Raw genomic sequence first — 26,253 nt, 5'->3', positions numbered from 1 at the left:
GCACCACTGTACTCAGAATACTTCTGGCACAGGTGCAGAACTCTGCATGTGCCACAGCCTACAGCCATACCACCATGAACACGCTCAATCTCATAACCTGTGCAAGGCAAAGAGCGCAAAAACCCCACAAAACTCTTATTCCAAAAAAAGAAAAAGTGGTGCAGACATTTCTTCTTGAGGCTGCTAACTAATGACTCTGCCAAATCTGGAGCCAAGGATGCTTGAGAAATTCACCAGAGAAAGACCCTCAAGTTGTGATCTGCAAATAAGAACCAAGCATTTTTTAAAAAATAAAAAATGCTGCATGTGGGAAGCCTGATCTTCTACTCCCAGCTATCATGCACAGGAAAGCATCTCTGGCACACAGCTGCTTAGGAAAAGAGTGAGATATGGAGGAGTCAGGTTCAAATCATCTTTCAGTCAGTTCTCTCCCTCAGCCTCCATTCTCCATCTCTAAAAATAGATCTGTTACCCACTGGACTAGATAGGTCCAAGGTTAAATACAGCAAGACCATGAACTAAGAATTTTGCACACAAAGTACTACTTAACAGAGACAGGTGATTGGTGGTCTGCCGGAGGCACCAAAAAAACCCCCACAGCTATTCTGACACATGGGGCCCCAATGAAGACACAGAAGAAGAAAAAAGCCAACTATTTCAACTGTTCAGAAAAGCAACAATGAATCCATGTGTATACTGGATACACTTCATGGTATTATCTCAGGTGCATTCTGGTAAGGCAAAGAGCCACCTGTCTCCTGAGGTAGCAAACCTTGCAGGAACCATGTTCGGTTTCCCAGTTGCCTTCACCTCAAGTCAATCACTCTAAAGTCAATTAACTCTAAAAGGTAAAGGACCCCTGACAGTTAAGTCCAGTTGCAAACGACTCTGGGGTTGCAGCGCTCATCTCGCTCATCTCACAGGCCGAGGAAGCTGACGTTTGTCCGCAGACAGTTTTTCCAGGTCATGCGGCCAGCATGATTAAGCCACTTCTGGCAAAACCAGAGCAGCGCCGGAAACACCGTTTACCTTCCTGCCAGAGCGGTACCTATTTATCTACTTGCACTTTGACATGCTTTCAGACTGCTACGTTGGCAGGAGCAGGGACCGAGCAACGGGAGCTCACACCGTCGCAGGGATTCGAACCACCGACCTTCTGATCGGCAAGCCCTAGGCTCAGTGGTTTAGACCACAGCGCCACCCGCGTCTTAACTCTAGGGGGTGCCAAATTGGTGTACTAAATTAGATTCAAACAAATTGCAAACACGAAACAGTTTTGTAACATTTTAAATACGAACAAAAAAATCATTTTAGTAATGGCATTTGTGGACTGCACTTTTACCTCAACTGATGGATGCCATCCTAGGTTACAAGTAATATATATTTGCAAGGGCGAGATAGGAAAATATAAACAGTAATGTCGGGGGGGGGGCATAGGAAATACAGACATAATTATGTTATTAAAAGTGGCCATTCTCCCCCCCCCTTTTTTTTTTAAGTAGGTGGTTGTAACAAAGTGCCATACTATGGGAGTACAGAGAAAGCATCTAGTGCTCTCATGGCCCGGAGTGGGATGTATAAGGGACCTATATCAGAATATAAAGGGATGGGCTGAGCTAAGCAGGAGATTTTGGGTGGCATATTTTGCTAGGGTGAACTTTACCCACTAAAGTCAGCAAAAGTTCATGTACAGCAAACAGTACAAAGTCACGTTTAATTTTGGCTGCCCGCAGCAAATGATTCTCTGTCCCTGAGCAACAAGGCTCAGTGAAAGGAGACTGGGCAGCTATCGCGAAGGGAAAGTTCCCACAGAACACTATTAACATCCGTAAGACAGAAAGATGGCCAGCCTTTGCTCAAACCTGGTTTTGTATCGAAAAATGTTTCTGATGGCCATTGTTCTGGGCTTGGGCGGAACCTTCCATTTCGGATTCCAAGTCTCTATGATCAATTTTACTTCACCGTTCATCAAGAAGTTCATCAACGATACCTGGCTGGAGAGATACAACGCTCCCATTAATGACCAGACCCTCATGCCCCTATGGTCATTCACTGTGTCTATCTTCAGCATTGGAGGACTGACGGGAGCCTGCCTCTCAGGGTATCTGTCTGCAAAATGTGGAAAAAAGAACTGCATGATATTTAACAGCCTCTTCATGTTAGTAGCTGCAGTGATCATGGGAACCAGCCGAATAGCAAAGTCCTTCGAAATGATTCTCCTTGGACGACTCCTGTATGGTTTTAATGCAGGTTTGGGCATCTGTATCCAAGGTCAGTACCTAGCAGAAATTTCTCCTAAGCACCTCCGCGGCTTGACCAATGTCACTATCGCAGTTCTAGCAAACCTGGGGAAATTTCTTGGCCAACTGATGGGACTCCACGAACTTTTAGGAACAGAGTCCCTGTGGCCTCTCCTGTTGGCCAGCAGCGGAGTCCTAGCGCTGCTGTTGCTCATCACAGTCCCGTTCTTCCCTGAATCACCGTCGTATCTTTTAATCCAGAAGGGAGATATGGAAGGCTGCTTGAAATCTCTGAAGCAGCTCTGGGGTGAAGGGGACCACAGAGCAGAGGTGAATGATCTGTTGAAGGAGCAGGCAGCCACAAAAGAAGCAAAAATTATGAGCGTGCTGGAGCTCTTCAGAGATCGCTCCATGCGATGCCAGATATACCTGTTGATCATAGTGGCAGGTACGCTACCAGTCAGTGGAGTCAGTGCCATCTACTTCTACTCTTTTGACGTGTTCCGTACAGCCGGGTTTAGTGAAGAACTCAGCCCCTACGTCACTCTAGGGATCGGGGCCTGTGAGCTCAGCTCAACCTTTGTGTGCTGCTTCATCATTGAGCGTGCAGGCAGACGGACACTGATGCTGTGGGGATACGGTCTCATGATAGTGGCCTTGGCACTCCTCACAACTGCTCTCTCCCTGCAAGACAGAACCTTCTGGATACCATATTGCAATGTTGCTCTCATCTTCCTCTACATTGTTCTCTATAGCGTGGGGCCTTCAGGAACAACGTTCCCCGTCATAGCAGAACTCTTCACACAGTCATCCAGACCAGCTGCATTGGTCATTGGCACAACACTGCACTGGGTGGAATTGTACTTGATTGGGATGCTGTTCCCTTATTTAGTGAGTCATCTGGGCAACTTCTGCTTTCTTGTTTTCATGGGCATCATGACAATCTCATGGGTTATCCTCTTCCGGTTCCTTCCAGAGACAGAAGGCAGGTCACTCATGGACATCCAGATGGAATTCAATCACTTAAAAATGGGAAAGAATCCGCCTGAAGATCTTGAGAACTGTACAAAACTCTAGAAGGTCAGAAGGATGGGGACTGCTGCTCTAACAGAATGGAATGTAGCAACTGGGGTGGATAGCAGAATTCAACAGGTCCATTATTTCCAAAGACTCTGCTGAAATCAGGGTTTCATTGAAGAATAATGTGGTATAGCCCTCTTCAGACTGTAAATTCAAAAGCATGTAGGGCAATTTCAGTCTTGAATACACACACACACACACTATTAAACCTCATACTTATTCCCTTTTAAAGGCGGATACAGGGAGAAAACCCTAGATTTATTCTGTGAGTAAAATGAAAGATGGCCATTGCTGGTTCTGCAAAGAAAATGGGGGGCACTGGCACCATATTTGAAAGAAATGTCTCAAAACAGAAAGCATTTGGAGCATTGTGACTGAAGTGAGCAATGAATCTTTTCAGCTTCAAGTAATAATGAACTCATTAACATACTTACTTATGTGAGGTATATCAAATCAAATACAGTGGTACCTCGCAAGACGAAATTAATTCGTTCTGCGAGTTTCTTTGTCTTGCGATTTTTTCGTCTTGCGAAGCACGGATTCCCTGGGTATTAACGGTTTTAAGAAAAAGGAAACAAACTCACAAGACGTTTTCGTCTTGCGAAGCAACTCAAAAACCGAAAAACTCTTTCGTCTTGCGAGTTTTTCGTCTTACGAGGCATTCGTCTTGCGAGGTACCACTGTATAGATAACGTATATATCTCAGGATTTTCTCTTAAACATGTTATGCTATGAAACAGTCTAGGAATTGGTTAATAAATAAATAAAGATACCATGGATGCTATATGTTAAACACCAGGAAGACAACAGAGTTGATTAGGAAAATATGGAGCCGGTTGGGAGATAGTAAAACTGACAAATGAAACTGCAGGAAGAATATAAGGATTACTTCAGCTGGGAGCAACTGTTAACTTGGGACCAGTTTACCTGCAAGATCATGCCCGTTTGACCACTTCAATCTGTGGAACTAGCCCTGTTACAGCTGCCACATAATGCTCATTCCGTATAGGGAGGAAATTGATCTTCTAGTGTAACTTTGGAACTCTCTGCCTATTGACATCGGGCAGCCACCTTTGCTGCATACTTTCCGGCACCTGCTTAAAACCTTTTCATTTAGGCAAGCTTATCCAGACATGTAAAGATGCTGACATGTTTCAGTCTTTTTAAGTGTTAATTTTAATTATCTTTAAATTTTTTTAATTGTTTGCAACGGTTTTTTATTGATCATGTTAGGGTTCCAAGGGGTTGCTCGAGAGCAAGCAAGCAAATGCCTCCCTGCTCGGCTGTGAAGCCTTGCTTTTGATGCCAAAATAAACTTTATCTGTGCAGAGCGCCACTCTCCCATGGCTGGCTCATTCACTGGCAGAATCCGTGAGTGGACGGTCCTTAAACCTTCCCCAGCAAAGCAGTTTCTTGATGCCCAGTCTGCGCCTCCCCTCCCGGCGCGAAAGCTTACTGCACAAGGAGGGCGTGGGTAATGGAGGACCTCTCTCCTCCCCGCTTTGCCCAGGCAAGGTGCCCTGGCACCGCCTCGCCTCCTCCGAGCCCTGAAGCTCCTCTCCACTGGAGGCGTGGTTCCTCTCCTCCGCTGAGGAGGAGCTGCTTCCCACAATCTTTGGGGGCTCTCTGTAATCCATCCAGCTTTTTCCCTCTCCCCCCTGAGCTGATGGCAGTTCTGTGCCAGATCATTTTAATATTTCTTGTAACACGCCAAGAGGATCAAGCCATATATAAATTTTGTTAAATAAAATAAATTTCCAGATCCCTCGAAGAAACAACAAGGCGTCTCACAAAGAGGAGAAAAGAATGGCTCACACAAAATGGAAAGCTATCCTCCTTTTGGCTATTCTCTTCAACATCCTTGGTGAGGCAGAGAAGCTGGTCCCCAACAGTTTAAGCAGCTGTCTCAAGCCATACAGTTGATGAAGGTTCAATTTCCATGTCAGAATTCTATGTTGTACAGGATTTGGAGGTTATTTTAGGCCTCTTGTCTCAGTTACTCATAACAAAGTGACTCCACTGAGGTTCAAGTTGTATTATGAAGGGAGGTTGGTATACCAAAAGAAAGAGAGAGAGAGACGACGGAAGCAGCTTTTAGAATTAGTCAAGCAAACAGCAAATGGAAAGTTGCAGGGGCCGACCCCCAATTGTAATCCGGTTATTCAGGCTTGCTTGTAACTAGAAACCTTGAATATGGCTCATTTTTGGAAGATCACAGCTTGTCGAACAACCAAGAGGTTGAGGATCTGTGTCCAAGGCAAAGTCCACACTGGCCACGACTCAAGCACTCCAATACACTAATATCAAAGCACCCACTGAGGGTTTGTACCATAGCTGTAATTCATCATTTAAGAAGTGGGGCCTGCATGAAAATATCAGTGTGTTCCCCATTCAGATGGGATGGCCTTCCCTCACCAGTGTTTCTTCCTGAATACTTTTTGAAGATTTTCTATAACAGGCACCCCCAACCTGATGTTTCGGCCTACAACTCCCATGATCCCTAGCTAACAGGACCAGTGGTCAGGGATGATGGGAACTGTAGTCCAAAACATCTGGAGGGCCGAAGGTTGGGGATGCCTGTTCTATTACTTGAGGTTTCTCCCAAACCAGCTGATATTTCCTGCTCTTGTGCATAGTTTTTGGCTATATGAGGCCCTAGAGGGTGATCTTAGCATCTTAATTTTATTTGTGATTAGTAAACAAAGCAAAAAAAAGTCCATCATGCTAATGCCCCCCACCCAGCACACCATTAGTATTTGACCTGAAATATTTGAGGAGAAAAAATAAAGCACATTTAGTGTGGTTTAAATGTTATATTATGTAGAATTTTGTATTAGAATACAGGTAAAAATTTGAGGAGGATAGTATGTGCTTTCCTTACATTATTAAAATAAATTTGGCATCCATTTGTTAGTACTTCTGGAACAGAACGTTTTCTACAGGTAACAAAGCTCTGCATCACATCACAGCCTCCCAATGCCACAATTTCTTTTTAAAAAAACATCAGGTTTTGATTCTTTCTAATTTGATCCTCATTCAGGGTTGGGCATTTGACCTTTCAAAAAAGGGCTGGTCAACTAACTGATCAAACATAGTCAAATATTAGTCAAGTATTTTAAAGCATTTTGGAACCAAAGACATATACTTTTATTCAACGCTATACGAGAGTAATTTTAATTGATTTTATCCACTATGATTTTTATCATGATTATGCAATATATATGATATGATATAAAAGGTCTACTGCATAATGCCAACTAGATAAAGTAATTGGTTGCCTGTAACCATGAAATAATGAAAGTGGCTTACAACTGTAACAAATTATAAAATCAATGTTAAGCAAAGTTCCTCTTTATGCCTGGAGAAACCTGCTGATCTATGATTCTCCTCATATCAATGGCCTTCTGGAGGAGAGGTTCCTTAGAGATTCTGCACAGGGGTCTGTTTAAAGATCAAAATATACACACCTTTCCAATGGACCTCAAACGTGCTATAGCACCTCACACTAATGGCCAATTAGTAGCAACACCTCTAATAGTTATAATTTTATTATTTATACCCCGCTCATCTGGCTGGGTTTCCCCCCAGCCACTCTGGGTGGCTCACAGCACATATAAAAACATAGTAAAATGTCAAACATTAAAAACTTCCCGAAACAGAAATGCCTTCAGATGTCTTCAGAAAGTTGTGTGGTTCTTTTATCTCCTTGACATGTGATGGGAGGGCATTCCACCGGGGGGGGGGGGGGACGCTAATGGAAGCAATTCTGCTTAAGGAAATACAAGAGCACCATGTGTGACAACTCAGTCACACATGCAGATCTTTGCTGGATGCTGCAAGCCTTGAGCAAGGAAAGACTGCAACTGAACCAGTTTACTCTGGCACGAATGTTCACAGGCAGCCTGCCACTTCAGAAGGATACAGGCTGGACAAAAGGCATCTGACAAGGCAAATATTTCTTTAAAAAAAGCAAACCCGCATGTTGTAGCACAGTTGGCATCAGATATTAATTACATAACTAGGTCTTGCAGAGTGAATACACACACCTCTCAGCAGCGACAGGATCTTCCCCCAGAGTCCTCCATTGCTATCTATTATACACCTTGTTCCAAAGTCCAGCCATTGATTTGTTCATTAACAGACCTCAATGGTGCTTTTAGTGATTCTGCAATGTGTACCGTTTCAAAAAAGAACCCCCCACTTCCTGGAACTCTCTCACCGCCGAAGTAAGTTCACAATCAAGAAGAAAACCTCAAGCGATTTGAGCACAGCCAAGGCTAGGTAATGCTAATCAGCAACTTTTCATTCCAGACAACAAATGTCCTGGAAAATGAAGTCGTACAAGGGTAGAAGCTCTCAGAAACCTTAGCTTATACAGACTGCACAGACAGAACCGTTTCCTCTCCGATAATATCTCCTCTATCTTGGGTGCCCTCGTTCTGTCCCCACCGAGGTATTGTTTGCAGTGCTGGAGGGCAAGGGCTAGTGGGCTTCAGTAGGAGACTGGCGCCCAGAACTTCTGGCTCTCAGAACTGCGCTGTGCATTAAGGAGCGGACTGGGGGGAAACCTGCCAACTGTCTAAGATCTCTTCGTTAGTCAGAAAAGAAAAGCCAGATGACAGGCAGCAACAAAAAAGGAATGCCTTGCTTACAGGCAAGATGCTTATCAGCTGTCCTACTTTCTCAAATGAAACCAGAAGTGTGCCTCTGGATGCTTATGGGTTAACACCTGAGAGTGAGACCAAGGCACACAGACGCAGTTTGCAGAGGCAGACTTGGCTCTGCTGCTGACACACATACCTTCTCTCTTGCAGAGAACAGCTGGCTTTCAGAAAACGGGGGTTAGGGAAATTTAGAGGAAACATCATGGGACGCGGGTGGCGCTGTGGGTTAAACTACAGAGCTTAGGACTTGCCGATCAGAAGGTCGGCGGTTCGAATCCCCACGACGGGGTGAGCTCCCGTTGCTCGGTCCCTGCTCCTGCCAACCTAGCAGTTCGAAAGCACGTCAAAGTGCAAGTAGATAAATAGGTACCACAGCAGCGGGAAGGTGCACATGACCTGGAAGCTGTACGCCGGCTCCCTCGGCCAATAAAGCGAGATGAGCGCCGCAACCCCAGAGTCGGCCACGACTGGACCTAATGGTCAGGGGTCCTTTTTATCACACTGCAAACCTGCAATGCTTAAAGTTTCAGCCAAAAGTTCTAAAGATCACTTCTACTTTCAAAGAGGTGGCTGCTTATGCCAAACTCTCATACCTTAACTAGAGGTTCGATGCCAAGGCCTTTGCTAAATCCTCAGAGTGGTTAAGATTCCAGCCTGCAGCTAGAATGTCACATGAGTTAAAACCTCAGGAGGATTAACACAAACAACTTAACTCTTCACTGTTCTTAAGTTCAGCCTCATTTCCCCTCACACAAGGCAGATTTGTGCATCTATTCCACTGCACAGACCATTCCTGATCTCACTGATCGGCCATATTGATTACCAAGCAGCTGGCAAGAATGCCACTTGAAGGCGATTGGATGGGCTGAACCAAGAAAGTGGTGGGGGTGGATGCGAGAGAAACAAGATGCAGGGTACGGTCTGAGGACACATGAGACAGCCACATTGTGGAACAGGTCAGAGTCCGCTCAGTACCTGATGGCTGAATCCCATGAGCAAAGGAAGATGGGATATAAATATACGAAACACACAAACGAAAATGTCAGGTAACTGAAATTGGTCCAAATTTCCACTGATTCATAGTAACAACTCCATTACTTAATTCCTTAATGTCTGACTATCGTTCAAAAGCATGGACATCTCTTAGGCTTGGAGCAGCAATTAACTGTTGACCTAATTTGATTGCAAATACTCCATGAAATCATTATGGTAATGATGCCTGAAGAATTAGGCTGATGCCTACCTTAGCACACTTGCATTTAAAAATGTGGCTTATTTTTGAACAACTGCTGTTACTTCACTTTATTCCTGTTTTAGTTTCATTTTTTAAAAAACTGTAGACCAACTTTAGTGTTCCAGAAATATAAGCCAAGGAGAACAAAATTTTTCACATTAATAGAAACTTGTCTAACATCATTAATGCTGCAATATTTCAATACCATCTTTAAAAAGCTAACCATTACAAAGCAATGACATTAATAGTTTTTGTAATTAACATAAATATAAAGTAAAGAGCAAAAATGCTTGAACATTACTTATTAGTACTTGACCAATTAACCAAATTTATTTTGGTTAGAGCAGCTCTTCAGCTGTGCTATGGCAGAACAACGCAAAAGGAACCAAGTTTAAAACAAAAATAACCACAGCAGACTGTATTTGAATTGCTGGTATCACAGAATTTCTGGAAATTTAGAGGATGTTAAGTGTGTGACATACCAGATTTGAGGCTTCAGTAGTTTTCAACCTACAACGGCTGTTGACCCATCTGAGTGCAATTCAGAGTTCTGGTTCTTTGACTATACCCTCAATACATCAAGGCCTATCTTCTCCAACACAAGCCTGCCTGCGGACTGAGATCGTTGATAGCCATTCTCTGGATGTTCCAACCTCTGATGTTAGCTGGATGGCACAGCGGAGGGACCGTTCTCCGGTGGGGTGCCCCCATCTTTGGAAAGCTCTCCCCAAGTAGTCTTTTCAGTGACAGGCAAATAACCTTACATTTTTAAAAGTCTGAGAATGTAATCTGATTTTATTTTATTCTGCCATTGTGATGCTCTTGTTTTATGGCCTCTGCTGTTTGAATAGGTTTGATTCATTATTTTGATAAGCTATACTGCTGCTTCATTTGTTCTAATAGTTATTCATAAAGATAATGCTACTGAAGGGAAGGATATAACTTTTTAAAAGCTTTTTTTATAGCTAGCTAACCATACCTTCACTTCTGTACATAATACTGTAAATCTAATAGTACTCTTATTTTTCTTTCCTATAAATGGTCTTGAGGTTGCCTTTGATTGGGATTAAAGTTTAACCTTTAAATCATGATACACATTGTCACTGGCTCATACCAAATTAAAAGCAGAGTTCACAGCTCTATTCCTAGCATGAACCAAGACTTCAGCACAACTGCAACCTTTGTCCTATGTCTCTAACACTAAATTCAGACAGAGCGGCGAGTGACTCCAACAATGGTGACTTCCCCCAGCCGAAAGATCTGTAGTAACAGTGAAACTCAGAAATCTTACAAACCTGACTACTGTAGAAACCTGTTAACTGCAAAGAAGGCCTTATGTCTACACTATTAACACACCTCATGTATTTTCCTAGAGGTATACAAAAGCTAAAATGAGATGGATTAAGAGATACTCAATAAAGGCACTCCGTACAAAACTAAACAAGCTTTTAGCCTTTGATAAATTGGGTTAAATTGGTATTGATTGATTTGATTTCAATTTCAATGCATCTACTCTGAGTATAACAACATAACTGGATACCACTAATCAATTTTTCTTGATTTCCTAATGTGCTTTCAAATATGCATCAGTAAAGACAGCCATATCGCTTACAGGCAATAACTCAAAGGTAAACTTCCAGAGCCCAATAAATGCATTGTGTCTTAGATTTTAGGTCGCATTCCCTCTTCACCACAGCTAGGTGTACTACAGGATCTGCTCTTATGATGGATGGGTTTGTACGTCTGCTATAGCAGCTGAATACTAAGCAGTATTTAAAGAAAGAATGGTAGTAATTCTGAGCACCCCAGGACAGAGCTTAGGTGTGTAGATCACCCTTCCTCAAGCTGGTATGTTCCAGATGTTTTGGCCTACAATTCCCATCAGCCCCAGCCAGTTCCATACTAGGTTACGGAAGGCTATGTATGGAATCCTTATCAAATAAAGCTCTCTGTTTCTTACCCTTATCCCACACTCAAAAGATGTACAGGATAGCCATCTGGAGCTATCTTTAGAGAAAGAAGTGAGTGCACGTGGAATAATTGCAAGAAAGGCTTAACACGGAAGCAAAGTTATTATACAGAAATCAGATCAGATTCGAGTACCCCAAGAAAAAATTATCAGGCATGAGCACTCTTTTGCTTTCAGAGAAATGGTTCTTTATGACAGCATTGAAGGAAGCCACTTGCCCGCTGACAGAGTAAGGCATTGTGTATGGTGCAAAGCAACTATAATACCCACACCAACCACGTAAAGCCGTCCTGTGCTTCAAAAGGTAGACACAAGCAGGTAAATTGGTAGAAACATTTTCAAATCCCAAGGCCAACCTAAAAACCTGCAATTCTTCAAATGGAAAACCCAAACAGCACTCTGCTCCTAATTGCCACTGGACCCAATCCACCAGGATGCTCTCCTTTGCAAGCCTCATGGAAAGGAACAGGAGGATCACACGGGGACAGAATAATGCTCATGCAAAGTTGCTTATTTGTGGTGGATTGCGCTGTTTGGGCCAGATCAACCCATTCCCCGATTCCATCACCTTTAACGGTACCCAAAGATTTGTTGCCCAAGGTGTCTGCCTCATTTTTCTACTTCCAGTACGTGAATCATTAAACTACTCTGCTGTTAATTATCTGTTACAATTGTTTTCAAACTGCTTCTATTTTAATATTTACTGTAAACTGCTTGGAGGTTTTACTACAATCAAGTACATTTTTTGTTAAACGGACTAAATAAAAAATCAGAAATTCCACTTTTTATCCAAGTAAAACTGAGAAGGAACTCTTGGGGTAGAAATGCTCCATTCTACAGGCAGTCGTGACACTTGCTCGTTTATAACATAGTTTGGGCTGTTAGACCCTGTCAAGAACAAGAGCACACCTCGGATCTGGCAGAACTCTAGCCAAAGACAAGCCCGTCCAGCATGGTATGGCTCCAATCAAGACAGTTCTGCTTGGTACAGAGAGCTGAACAGCAGTTCACTCACCATCCAGTCTGGCATATGGAAAGCTGAGGCACCTGCATGGTTGTCCCACTTCTCCATCACAGGCTTGGATTTGCGGCTGCCACAGGAAGGGGACTTTGATTTGGTTCTACGAGGCTCCCGGTTGTGCGAAGGGTTATGCAATAATCTGCAAGTGCTGCAACTCCTTCCCAAGACAGTGCTGTCTCTTTCAAGCAGTCAACAGAACATCTGGTTCCTCAAGAAATTGGATTTTGCCACAAGTCCTGGTCAGGCAAAGGACTCTAAATCCTGTCTCATGTTTAGGCTTTCCAGCAGACGCTTCCAAGACGCCACTCTCAGCGCCGACTCTTAGGTCAGACTGTGAGACAGGCAGCCTCAGTGTTGTGTGAATGCGGCCATCTACCACCTGCCTATGTATATCCAACAGATGACGTCACCCAGACAGACGATAGCGGGGATCAATAAAGCTCAAGGTCAAGGAGGCCCTCTTTTACATGCGCTGCAAAATAAACGTCTTCTCACATGTAGCTTTGGTACTTGATAGCATTAAAAGTTCATGGAACTGAGGCAAAAGGGCCCAGTAGGATTTCCAGCTGCCAAGCAAGTGCACCTGGCAAAAGACCAGCGAGGCAGCATTTAAAATTAACTTCTGAAAGCTTTGACTTTTGGGAGAACTGCAAGGCTATTGTTCTCAGCAATTATTTGCACAGCCATCCGCTTGCCTGCAACTCCCTCTGTTGGACAGTGGAAGGGCATGCAAAATCATGCATGCACACACACACTTATCCAAAGTCACAAAGTGAGTGTGCCCAGGAACAGACTGGGGGATCTGCATCTGGGCACCACAGTTCAAGAAGGACACTAACAAACTGGAACGTGTCCAGAGGAGGGCAACCAAAATGGTCAAAGGCCTGGAAACGATGCCTTATGAGGAACGGCTAAGGGAGCTGGGCATGTTTAGCCTGGAGAAGAGGAGGTTAAGGGGTGATATGATAGCCATGTTCAAATATATAAAAGGATGTCACATAGAGGAGGGAGAAAGGTTGTTTTCTGCTGCTCCAGAGAAGCGGACACAGAGCAATGGATCCAAACTACAAGAAAGATGATTCCACCTAAACATTAGGAAGAACTTCCTGACAGTAAGAGCTGTTCGACAGTGGAATTTGCTGCCAAGGAGTGTGGTGGAGTCTCCTACTTTGGAGGTCTTTAAGAAGAGGCTTGACAACCATATGTCAGGAGTGCTCTGATGGTGTTTCCTGCTTGGCAGGGGGTTGGACTCGATGGCCCTTGTGGTCTCTTCCAACTCTATGATTCTATGCATCTGTTAGCCTTCTGCTGTTCCCCAAGAATCACAAACACTGCAGAACACCTCTTTCCAGGCTTCCCAAGTCAACACTGTGTAAGATTAACAGCACAAGTCTTAAGTCCCAGTCATGTAAGTGCTCCTCACCAAAAGAGAAGTCGTTCTGTAAGGCTTTCAGAGCACCCAAAAGCAGAGTGCAATAAAATGTACACATTGTCATTTTTAAGAAGGCTTACTGCGAGAGGAAGCAAGCTGATCCAAGCGAACTGTTCAAGGACTGTTTAAGGACTGTCTAATCTCTTGGACTGGGGAGAATAAGGTTAAACTGGTATCGGCTAATAACTGTTAGAAACTGTGGGTGTTAACATTGCAGTAAGAATGTCAAATACTGGGAAAAGACATGAGGGGGGAACACCAACGGAAAGAAAGGGGTCTAAACAAGAGGGGGACTTTAAAGCAGAGATCCTAAGAATGTTTGCGGAGATAAAACAAAGTGAGAGAAATGTAGAACTTAAGTTAGAGCAGGTAGAACATAGAATTGAGAAAATGGACAAAAAGATGGATGAAACAGTGAATGAATTGAAAGGCCAACTAAAAGAGGTCTTCAGGAGGACTCAGGCAGTGGAGGAAGGTTTAAAGAAGACAAGGTCAGAAATGAAAGATGTGAGGCGTGAGGAGGATAGGATAAAGGCAGAGATATTGGAGCTGAACAAAAGCCAAGAGGATATGAAAGATTTAATTGCAATGAATGAACTAAGACAGAGGGAATCCAATCTGAGGCTGAGAGCCGTGCCCGAAGTACCAGGTGAAAATATAAAAGAGATACTGATAACAGAAATTGCCTCCTGGCTAGAAATTCCATTAGATGAGATAGAGAATGCAGTACAATCTGCATTCAGACTAAAAGCTAAACCAGTCAGAAACAAAAAACTTGTAGGAGATTGCTTAGTTACATTTAAAGAAAGGGAAATGAGGAATAAAATCCTACAAAAAAACAGAGAAAAAAGGTTGAATATCGGCGGAAATTACATAATAATTTTCAAAGACATCCCAGCCAGGCTATTAAAACGTAGAGACTCATATAAAGAATTGGTACAGATACTGAAAAGGAACAACATTGAGTTCAAATGGGAGTTCCCTGAAGGAATTTCCTTCATCTATAGGAGCAAGAGACAAAAACTGATAAATCCGGAAGAAACAGGCAAATTTCTCAGGAAATATAAAGAACTAAAAACACAAAAGGAAGAGGAGAGGAGTGAAGAGGCAGAGGCGGGGAAGGTTTCAGAGGAAGAGGCGGTGAGGACGGGGGGGGAGGAGGAGGAGGAGGGGGAGGAGGAGGAGGAGGAGGAGGTAGCGAGAGGAGTTTAAAAGGAGAAAGCAGCTCTCCCTTTCCTTCTCTTTTGTCTTCTTTTTTTTTTTTTTTTTTTTTTTTCCTTTTTTCCTCTCTTCTTTCTTCATCCCGTTTTTTGTTTTCTTTTTTTTCTTTTTGTTTTTTCTTTCTCTCTTTTTTTTTTTTTTTTTTTTTTCTTCTTCTCTTTCATTACTAAGGTAATTTACCATGGCACTAAAAATATGGAGCTGGAATGTCAATGGGATGAATGATAAGGGAAAGAGGAATAAAATTGAACACATCCTAAAGAAAGAACGTTTAGATATCGTCTGCCTGCAGGAAACCCATATAGCAAGGAAACACAAAAAAGTTCTGATCAATAAAAGACTAGGGAATGAGTTTGTATCATCTGATCGAAGTAAAAAAAGGGGGGTAGTTATTTATATCAATAAGCAAATTGCAGCACAACAAATTTATAAAGACGAGGATGGGAGGATAGTAGTGGTTCAAATTAATTGGCAAGGAGAAAAGGTAATAATAGTGGGGATATACGCGCCTAATGAGAATAAATCGGAGTTTTATAGGAGGTTAGAAGAGAAATTGTTTGAGTATGCCGACCAGAAAATTATATTACTAGGAGATACGAATGGTGTGGCGTCGTTAGAGATGGATAGGTTAAGGGACGGAAAGGGCAAAGAAGGAAAGCTACCGAGAACCTTTTTTTCATTGGTTCAAAACTGCAATTTGGTAGATATTTGGAGATTCAAATACCCCCTGGAAAAACAATATACATTTCACTCAGACTCTAAAGATTCATTCTCAAGATTAGATCAGATTTGGATTTCGACAGAACTAGTCCCAAGATCAGTACGGGTAGGGATTCAGGCTAAAACAATCTCGGACCATAATCCAGTAAAAATGGAGTTGAAAGGTATGGAAAGAAGATCATATCGATGGAGAATGAAAGACTACTTGCTAGACGATCAAGAGATAGTAGAGAAAGCCCAAAAAAGGTTAAAGGAATACTTTGAGGATAACTTAGGCAATGATACAAAACCTAAAGTTGTATGGGATGCAGGCAAGGCGGTGATGCGGGGCTTTTTCATTCAACAAAGTGCAATTAAGAATAAAAAACGTGAGAAAGGGAGAAGAGAGATTTTACAACAAATATGGGATAACGAACAAAAATTAACCAAAAACCCCAAAAATAAGAGAACAAAAGAGAACATTAAAATTCTACAATCTCAATATGCAATGCTGTTAAACAGGGAGATAGAATGGAATGTTAAGAAATTAAGACAGAGGAGCTTCGAATATGCCAACAAGTCAGGGAAGTTACTGGCTTGGCAACTAAAAAAAAGGAAGGAACAAAATACAATAAATAAAATTGTGGTGGAAGGAGAAGAGATAAATAAACCCAAAGAAATAAGGAAAGCCTTTTTAGATTTTTACAAAGGACTTTTCAGAAACACTGAAAAGAATAATTTGAGAAAAATAGAAAGATATTTAAAATGCAAGAATATAAATAAGATTTCTCCAATGGAGAAAGGGAAATTGAGTGCCTTAATTGAGATAGAAGAAATCAAAGCAACTATAAAAGATCTAAAAAAAGGGAAAGCCCCGGGCCCAGACGGGTTTACCGGCAGGTATTATAAAGAGATGGAATCAGTCCTGCTGACCCCACTACAAGAAGTAATGAACAACATCCTTAAAGAAAGAGAAATACCTGAGACATGGAAGGAGGCGCTAATCATACTAATTCCCAAACAGGACTCAGATCTACAACAGATTAAAAATTTTAGACCGATCTCTTTATTAAATATAGACTACAAGATCTTTGCGGGAATCCTGGCAAGAAGATTAAAGGACATCCTGATAAAAAGCATACACAAGGACCAAGCGGGCTTCCTGCCGGGGAGGCTTATGAAAGACAACATAAGGAATATAGTTAACATCATAGAATACCTATCAGATAGGTGTGATAAACAAGGTCTGTTGCTGTTTGTGGACGCTGAAAAAGCGTTCGATAATGTGATTTGGGATTTTCTGCTGAGGCAACTGGAACATATGGAAGTGGGCACCGAATTTTATAATGGGATAAAGGCAATCTACACCGAACAAAAGGCAAGGCTGATAATAAACAATGTTGAGACTGCGGAAATAATAATAACAAAGGGAACCAGACAGGGATGCCCCTTGTCCCCACTGTTGTTTATAATGGTGTTAGAAGTCCTCCTAAACTCAATAAGGGCAAACAAAAGCATAAAAGGAATAATGGTCGGGCAGAACGAATATAAAATTAGGGCATTTGCAGACGATTTGGTCGTAACAATGGAAGACCCAATAGATTCAACTAAAGAGGTACTCGAAGAATTTGACCAATTTGGAAAAGTGGCAGGCTTTAAATTAAATAAAAGGAAAACAAAAATATTAGTTAAAAATATGCAAACAGATACAGTTGAAGAGTTACAAAGAGAAACGGAAATAGAGGTGACCAGGAAGGTGAAATACTTAGGAGTATGGGTAACACCAAAAAATATAGACTTATTTAAAAACAACTATGAAACAGCATGGAAAGGAGTTAAGAAAGACATTGAAACATGGGGCAGACTTAAACTGTCTTTCTGGGGCAGAATAGCTACGATAAAAATGTCTGTACTTCCTAGACTATTGTTTCTATTTCAGAACCTACCCGTGGTTAAAGGTACAAAGTTATTTAAAGACTGGCACAGGGAGATCTCTAAATTTATCTGGCAGGGCAAGAAACCAAGAATAAAATTCAAATTGTTGACTGATGTGAAGGAAAGGGGAGGTTTCGCCCTGCCAGATATGAAGTTATATTATGAGGCGTCATGCCTATGTTGGCTAAAAACTTGGATACAACTGCAAGATAAAGAAGTGTTAGATTTAGAGGGACATAACAATTGTTTTGGGTGGCATGCCTATTTATGGCATGGGCGGAGGAAGGTACATAAAGATTTCGGAAATCATATCTTTAGGGGCCCACTGATCGAAGTATGGGAGAGGTACAAAGACATGCTAGAACCCAAAACTCCTCACTGGCTGTCGCCACTAGAAGTCATGAGTGTTAAAAAGATCAACATGAGGACTAACTGGGCAACCTACGAACAACTATTAACGAAAGAAGAAGGAAAGTGGAAAATGAAGCAGTACGAACTGCTCAAGGACCAAGTATATGACTGGCTGCATTATTTCCAGACCAGTGATATGTTTAGGAAGGATATTAAAGACAAAGGATATGCAGACAAAATTTCTAGATTTCAAAGTGAGATATTAAATAATAACACAAAAATTCTGTCTAAAATGTATAAGCAATTATTGGATTGGAACTTAATCGACGAAGAAGTCAAGTCAGTGATGATATACTGGGCAAAGGATCTAGGCCGTAATATTTATTTTGAAGAATGGGAAAAACTTTGGAAACACCATCTCAAATTTACGGCCTGTGTGACACTGAAGGAAAATCTTATGAAAATGTTCTACCGCTGGTATTTGACCCCTGTAAAATTAGCTAAGATGTATGGATCCTGTAATAAGTGTTGGAAGTGTAGGAAAACGGAAGGGACCTTCTACCATATGTGGTGGGACTGTCAGAAGGTTAAAGGGTTCTGGGAGAGTATATACAGTGAAATGAAGAAAATCTTAAGATATACTTTCGTTAAAAGACCAGAGGCCTTCTTGTTGGGACTGGTAGGAAGGGAGATAAGGAGGGAAGATCATAAGCTGTTCCACTATGCAACAACGGCAGCAAGAGTGCTACTAGCCAAAAATTGGAAATTAGAGTGCTTACCGACAGTCGAAGAATGGAGATCTAAACTATTAGAATATGCGGAGTTGGACAGGATGACAGGGAAGATCAGGTATTTAAAGGACCAGAGGTTTACTAAAGACTGGGAAAACTTTACGAATTATCTGGAGAACCTAAGCGATGGACAAATAACACTAGCGGGCTTTAAAGGAGCTCTGTAAAAAGTAAAGAGTACTGTCTAAACAGAAACGTGAGACCGAGAATGAATAATGACACTACAAACTATGAACTGCGAAACCTTAAAGAGTTTAATATGGATGATTTGTGGAAGGGCGGAAGGAAGTCTTATTTAAAAATCTGTGAAAGCGATAATCGAATTTGTATATTTTACTTTTGTATTACGTAAACCAATAAAAATTATGCATGCAAAAAAAATGTACACATTGTCAGTATTAAGTGGACAGGAGTAAATTTCCTTAAGTGGCACTTGGGCTTAAACTTGAGTTTGCAACAAAGAGCTTTAACTCACATATTATTTCAGTTGCAGATTAATTTCCATTTCAGTTTTGACAGGCTTATTACTTTTATTAGCAACCATTTCCAAACCTAACGGCTTTCACTTTTAAAAATCTAAGCACTCAGCTCGCAAGGCCATGCATTACACTTGTCTCTGGCATTAAAATATGGAAGATTTGATTAAAGAGGAAGGGTGCATGCATGATCCTGACATCACACAGACTGTGGAGGAGTGATTTGGAGGTGTAGTGTTAAGCCCCCAGGAGACACACACCCAACAGCAGTTTAGACAAACCAATATTTTTATAATTGCTTGTCAAAACTGTAGTCAAAGATTAGGTCCCGCACCTTTTAAAAACCACTTTGAGCTCTGGTGAAGGAAAGAAGAGACAGAAATGCTTCACATACATAAAGGAGCAGTTTTGCTTCCTCAACTCATTTTATTCTCATGTACATGATAGCAAGTCCTGTCTAAAATGTACTATCTTATTTGTCAACTAAAACAAGTGACGAAGGCCAGAAATATTATCTGTGCTCAATTCGGGTAAGAAAATGTCACCATTAATTCTGCCTGTCTGACACGAGCCACATGACCCTTAGATGAAAATAACTATCCAGCCATCACTTCTTGAAAACTATCAGAATATTCTCTGCTTCCTATGGCCCATATTATAAGACTCCTGAAAAAGTAGATCCTGAAAGTCATTGGGTGTCAAAGTTTCACCATAAAACAAAACATTCACTGAAGAACCTTAAAAAGACAGCAGGCTTGCAAAGCTCTCGGCAATCCAGAAAAAGGTCACCTAGTAAGAAACAGGAGGATCAGGCCCTGTCTTAAGCTGGGCGGGTGTTAAGGCAGAGGTTGTAGGAAGGAGGGGCAGGTTTTCTTTCAGAAATGGAAAATGGATAAAAAATACGCTGACAACTGCAGCCAATGCCCTCTGGTGTGGGCTGGCAGGGGAATCAGAGCAGCTCCAAGAGTCTGTATCACATGCTGAAGGTCAAAGTTCATTTGCGTGTAATCTTGATGTAAGCCCTTGATGACTACAGTCCCACTTCAACAGATGTGCAGTGAGATTCTCAGCTGTCAGGTGTACAAGGATGCCTTTCTGGGGTCAGAGTGAGGTCAGAGTGGGAAAGAAGTGCAAAGAACGACTGACAGTGATAATTATGTAATGCAGACGCTGCTAATTAGGTTTCAAATAGCCCATACTGGTCAAGAGGGGAGTTACAAAAGAGGATTTGATTTATTGGGTCTTTAGGCACTGTAATGCTCAGCGTTGACACTAGAGGGAGATGTGAATCCAAAAACCACCTTGCAGGCTCAAATCCAGATGACTGTGAAAAAAATTAAGAATGGAAGTGGAAGAGGGCAAAGCGATGGAACATAAATCAACACCTCTTGGTGAGGGCTTAGAACAGCCAGCAATTGCTGAGATGGATCGCTACAAGCTTTATTAGTTTTAGTGTGCTTAATCAGTCTGAGTCAAGGCTTTTATGAGCATAGCTGTGGTCAGGAAGAGATTTATCGCAAGCAGGTATGCCTTAATGAGAGCTGAGAACAAATATTAAGAGACGTTCAAAGCATGGGAGGCACATGGCAAGTGAGGCGCCACGTTAAGTAGCCAGTGCTGTCCAAGATTCAGAATACACCAGTTTAAAATCTCACAGGTGTCACTGGCCTCTCGCGCAAATTTCTGCACGTTTTTAATCTTTCTCACGAGTGAACTGAAATTATTCCCACAAAAGAGCACAAATTGAGGTGGTAAGGCTGGAATAGGAAGTATCTGTAATTGGGATGCCACATTCCTGCAGGCTCCTGTTTAAAGTAGACCTGTCTTACAAAACAACAATAACACCCGCATGAATTCTCACTTCCATTTTCTCTATGTGTGTTTTGCTCCTCAGGTATGAAGAACTTCCCATCCAACCCTCAGAGGTTCAGTTCCCATCTATAAAAAGTGACCATGGATGCAGGTGGCGCTGCGGTCTAAACCACTGAGCCTCTTGGGCTTGCTTTTCGGAAGGTTGGTGGTTCGAATCACCACGACGGGGTGAGCTCCCGTTGCTCTGTCCCAGCTCCTGCCAACCTAGCAGTTCAAAAGCATGCCAGTGCAAGTAGATAAATAGGTACCGCTGCGGCGGGAAGGCAAACAGCGTTTCTGTGAGCTCTGGCAATCATCACGGTCCTCTGTGCGCCAGTAGCGGTTTAGTCCTGCGGGCCACATGACCCAGAAAACTGTCTGTGGACAAACGCTGGATCCCTCAGCCTGAAAGCGAGATGAGGGCCGCAACCCCATAGTCGCCTTTGACTGGACTTAACCGTCCAGGGGTCCTTTACCTTTTTTAATAATAAAAAGTGACCCATTTCATTTTTAATAATAAAAAGTGACCCATTTCAAAACACTGCAAGGACAAGTGAGACAGTGGAACAGGGGAGGGTGGAAAACCCTCTTCATCCAACATCCAAGGACTGCATTCACCTCTGGGGCCAAAGGCAAAAGTGAGCAGTGCAACAAATGCGAGTTTTACCTTTCTACGGTGTGCTAGTTTCTACCTACACTCACACACCCCTGTCTCTCTCTAGCCTCCATCCAGGGAAGCAGGAAACATTACTGCACAAGAGCGTTCCTTCAGCAGGGAAGCGGCAGGGAATATCAAACAATACTCTTTGAATTGTCACGCCAGATTGAAAGATGATCAGGAGGGGCAGTCAAGTACTTAGAGCGTGTAGCTGGCATACACGAAGCCTTCTTCAGGCGTGACTCATTAAAGCTCTTACTCATGCCTTTTTCTCATATAAAAGCCCAAGCCACCCCCGTGCCATATGTTTGATCAAACTGACAACCTTTTGCCATTTCTACTCCGTTTTTTCCCCCGACGGCTAGGAGTTCAGCAATCACAAGGGACTTCAGCATCCTGCACCTCTCTCCACGGCATGACTAGCAATTTAGCTAAGCAAATGAAGGAAGCCGGCTATTTGAATGAAGGATGATGGTGAGCAGCAGTCCGGCGCCTTGCACACCAGATGGGATCCATAGCGGCAAACTTACCATGTAGAAAATCCTCCTCTTGCAAGGAGGATTCTTGCAGATAAGTGTCGCTCCCGAACAGGTGACGCCGCTTTTCAGCGAGGGGACTATTTCTGCATAACTAAACCGGGGATGTTCCACGCATCCCTAAAGGGAAAGCCTTTGCCTAGATTATGCTGAAAGGAAAAGCAGCTTGCAGGCTTAGGGCTGTCTGTAACCACATCTTGTTCCGAAAGACCTTGCCAGTGAGAAACTGGAGAAGGCCAGGTCAGCGCGCTGGAGTTGCCCGACATTACAAAACTGGGCAGCTTAAGAGGGCAAAGTTCACCAGGACACTCGTCCAACTTACCTTTGATAATGAGTTTCTAATTTTATGAGGCAAGTGGTCAAGTTTGAAAGACTAACCAAGTGCGGCTGGAATGGAGTACAATCAGAGCAACCACCAGCCCACTATCTCCACTCCCCCCACCAAAGGGGTGTGTGTGTGTGAATCAAATGCAAAGAAACAGTAGAGGAAAGCCTTAGTTGACAACCTACCACCAGTAAACTATTTTCTAATCTTTAGTACTATGTGATGGTTTTGTGCTTGTTTTTCACTGGAGACAGCTGACAGGGACACATTACTTCTGGTTTCATTCCAATTAGCGCCCCCTTCCCTTCTGGGTGGAGGATCATCAGAAATATCAGCATTATTCAAACCATGAGTTTAGGAATATAGGAAGCTGCCTTATACAGAACCAGTCCATTAGTCCACTGAGTTCAGTATTGTCTACACTGACTGGAAGATCTCCAGAGATCTCTTTCACACCAGAGTCTCTCCCAGCCCTAGCTGGAGATGACATCAGAGACTGGACCTGAGAAGCAGGTGTTCTATCCACAGAGATCCCTCCCCCAATATCCATAGCTTAAAAAAGCCTTTCTTTTAAAATACAGAAAGGGAACCTTAAGGGGCATCTGCAAAGCAACTTTTAAAGGGAATCACATGATGTTGACATACGAGGGGAGTTTGCATCTGGTCTTTCCACACAATTCAGACAGACAGAACACCCATGCAAGCCATGCCATCTATTTGAGTAAAAGGTGTTCTAGAATTAAAGAGGAGCGTTCTGCACACTTCTAATTTATTGCCAACTGAGAAAGCAGGTAATCCAGGGGAAGTCTCCTTATAGCTTCTTATGAACATGCTACATTAGACAATTGGTCCCTACCCAGCCTAGATTAGTCTCCTCTTATTGTGATCTCAATTCCATCCCAGCCCTGCTGCTATGAGCCTTTCAGTTTGGAAACCTGTGTCCCTCCAGATTGCTGTTTGATTCCAACTCCCGTTAGCACCAGCCAGCATGGCCAGTTTGTCTGGGATGGTGGGAATTATGAAACCAACACCATGTGAAGGATCACAAGCTCGCCATGCCTTCTGTCAGTAAAAATGCCAGGGATTGAATGTGAGAACTTGTACATGCAAAGCACATGCTCTAACAATGTGCATGCAAACCTTCCAGCAGCAACATTTTAAACACTGTATTTTATATGAAGGAAATATATACCGTATTTTTCGCTCTATAAGACGCACCAGACCACAAGACGCACCTAGTTTTTGGAGGAGGAAAACAAGGGGGGGGGGGAATCTGAATCTCAGATGCCAGAACAGCAAGAGGGATCGCTGTGCAGTGAAAGCAGCAATCCCTCCTGCTGTTCTGGCTTCTGGGATACCTGCGCAGCCTGAATTCGCTCCATAAGAAGCACACACATTTCCCCTCACTTTTTAGGAGGGAAAAAGTGAGTCTTATAGAGCAAAAAATACGGTATATTGAATCTATTCATCAGCACTAGGCCTCTGCCATCAAAGGAAACCCACTGAGTCTTGTGTCGCTGGTGAGTGATTTACTTTATTTTTCCATCTATAAGACGCCCCCTATTTGGGGGAACTAAGATTTAAGAAAATGGGGGAGATGTATCCGTGAATAAGACGCCCCTAATTTTGGCATTATTTTTTAGGGGGGAAACCTAGTCTTACACGCTGAAAAATACGGTATTTATGTATAATGATATCTAGGCCAATCTTCACTGCAAAGATTCCAGGACAGTTTAAGAAAGATGTTGAGAGTGGAGGGCCTCTGTAGGTCCTCTCTGATTAAGTACCCAACACTGTTTTTCTAGAATAATTAAGCATCCCTGAACAAACCACATATCCTTCCCCACTGTATCAACTGTATCCTTTAGAAATGGCCCGTCTAAAGAACGCTCTAGCCTTGTGCATGCAAAGTCCTCAGAGTTCATGGTAAACAAAATCTCTGAAAATATTACAAGGTGATGTCAAGAGGCCATAATCAAAATTGTCAGTCTCGACAAGGAGGAGGGAGGCTGAGGGTGGGGGGATAAATAAAGAGTGAGCAGGCAGTAGGAAGGAAACAAAAATACAACAGTTGTAACATGTCAGAAAGCTCTTTTTGGTACAAGAATACCAAGCTCAGACATGCAAAAACAGCTCCGCAAGCAAAATTTGTCGAAGTCTGACTCACAGAGGGGTGGAGGGAGGGGCATTCAAGAACACACTGGGTAATAACCTCAAGGAGATGAATATAGCAGTGGGGATTTGCATGAGGTACTGAGCAGGCACTGAGGGAATGTAAACGGAGGGAATGTAAACTGGTATGATTGCTCACACGTTGCTTTCATGCAAATAGTCAGATTAGCACCAATAAAGGAGAGTTTATCACCATGCTTATGTGTTAAGATGAGAAGAGGGCCCTCTTGGCTGTGCAATTGGGGTCTTTTTACTATTCTTAGCACTGTGAGCTTAACCGGGTTTATTTCGAGTAAGCTGTCTCCTCTGTGATAAATAGAGCTGCCAACAGTGGTCAGAAAGTCCAGATTACAAGATGCACATATTAGCCTAATGGGAAATGCCCCCAAATCAAGAGCAGCCACTGCCCTCATGTGGGAATGGAACAGGGGTACGAGAGCAGGATCTGCTGGGGCTGGTATGCCTGAAGGGAAGAATTTACACCAAAATGGTACACTGAAGTTAGTGAAAGCTTGATTTCTCATTATCCCACCCCAAGAACACCCACTGACATCTGCCCAGGCTGCTGCTGCTTCCAGGGGTCAGAGCTTGTAGAGCTCCTAGTTTTCCCAGAGGGGCTACATCCTGCTTTAGATCTGAAGAGGCTGAATCCCTTTTCTTCTCAGAAGAGTTCCCTATCATGCGAAGGAGCTTTACTGCATTCAAGGTCAAAAAGCCAATAAGGTTCATTATCAGAAACATGAATGCAACTAGCTCACCTGAATGCAGCCTACCTGGTGTTTTCCAGAATAAAATGGTAGCTCCTAACTGCAGTTCTCAGTCCTGTAAGCCAAAAGCCCTTCTTCAAAAGACTCGGGGCATTAACATGCCATACTGGGGGAGGGATTCATAGCAAGCTTATTTGATGATTATCCTCTTTTAATGTATATTGGATCAAAGGGAGTTTACAATTTAAATGCAAAAAAAAAGCCACTGTAAGCAATATCACCATTAAACAGTGGGTCCCAACTGGTGTTCCATGGACCTCAGGGAGTCCATGTAACCCACCCTGCTGTCTGGTAGATCCTGTTCTTGGGGGCCGTGCTCTCATGCAAGACTGCAGCGCCCTAAAACATGTGAGATTGCTTCCTGACAGAACAGTATTGCTTCTGGAGCTTGCCTGGATTTGAAATTTGATGAAGTGACTTAAAAATGGGGAGGGGGGGCTGAGTGAGGAAAACCATTTCAGATTTCCTTTCCCACCCCTCATTCCAAACATCTCTCTCTACTCAGTGAGTTACATTAGGCAAGGAGAGAAAGGAAATTGCCAAAGGCCAGCCAACAAGATGCATTAATCAGTGAGGCTCTGAAACTCAGCTAGCTGTCCTGATTGCAGAACTCAGTAATGCAGGCATCAGGAACGCTTCTCATTCAGAAGTATTGCATGGCTTCTTTTTATCGAAAGAATTGATTCCAAGTCGGAGATCCTACTGGCTGAGCAGGCAGGCAAAGCAAGCCAACTAGCCCTGAAAGCCACAGAACTTTATGGGTTGTCTTCAATACTAATCATATTCAGAGCAGACTCACAGAAATTAATGGATGCGCCTAACCTGTTGTTT

General features: G+C 42.8%; 1 protein-coding gene, 1 long non-coding RNA gene and 1 pseudogene across 6 annotated transcripts in view; 2 read left to right on the top strand and 1 right to left on the bottom strand.

The window, feature by feature from the left end:
* Positions 1–26,253, top strand: part of LOC310826376 — a 218,884-nt gene that overhangs the window by 138,347 nt on the left and 54,284 nt on the right. Inside the window, exon 2 of the long non-coding RNA XR_014555804.1 lies at positions 3,995–4,013. This is a non-coding gene — a long non-coding RNA (uncharacterized lncRNA). The remainder of the gene's footprint in view (positions 1–3,994; positions 4,014–26,253) is intronic.
* Positions 1–26,253, bottom strand: part of AHCYL2 (adenosylhomocysteinase like 2) — a 100,108-nt gene that overhangs the window by 44,704 nt on the left and 29,151 nt on the right. Inside the window, exon 1 of one of the 2 annotated variants that reach the window (XM_083700366.1) lies at positions 22,153–22,326. The exons of the other annotated variant lie outside the window; for it this stretch is intronic. Coding sequence (XP_083556492.1) covers positions 22,153–22,155 — 3 coding nt within the window. The 5' untranslated portion in view covers positions 22,156–22,326. Of the gene's footprint in view, positions 1–22,152; positions 22,327–26,253 lie in introns of those variants that run through there. 2 annotated transcript variants of the gene reach the window in all.
* On the top strand, positions 1,525–12,585 carry LOC310826083 (solute carrier family 2, facilitated glucose transporter member 11 pseudogene; annotated as a pseudogene). 3 transcript variants are annotated; one of them, XR_014568569.1, is made up of 3 exons: positions 1,525–3,320; positions 7,352–7,601; positions 12,485–12,575. The product of XR_014568569.1 is annotated as a solute carrier family 2, facilitated glucose transporter member 11 pseudogene (transcript). The 3 variants fall into 3 exon arrangements; XR_014568568.1 differs by lacking the exon at positions 7,352–7,601 and having other exon boundaries at positions 12,485–12,585; XR_014568570.1 differs by lacking the exon at positions 12,485–12,575 and having other exon boundaries at positions 7,352–11,828.

This window comes from Podarcis gaigeae, assembly GCF_964106915.1.
Source record: "Podarcis gaigeae genome assembly, chromosome: 10".
NCBI classification, from domain to species: domain Eukaryota; kingdom Metazoa; phylum Chordata; class Lepidosauria; order Squamata; family Lacertidae; genus Podarcis; species Podarcis gaigeae.
Note: the sequence above shows the minus strand (reverse complement) of the source record. Positions and strands in the feature narration are given on the sequence as shown.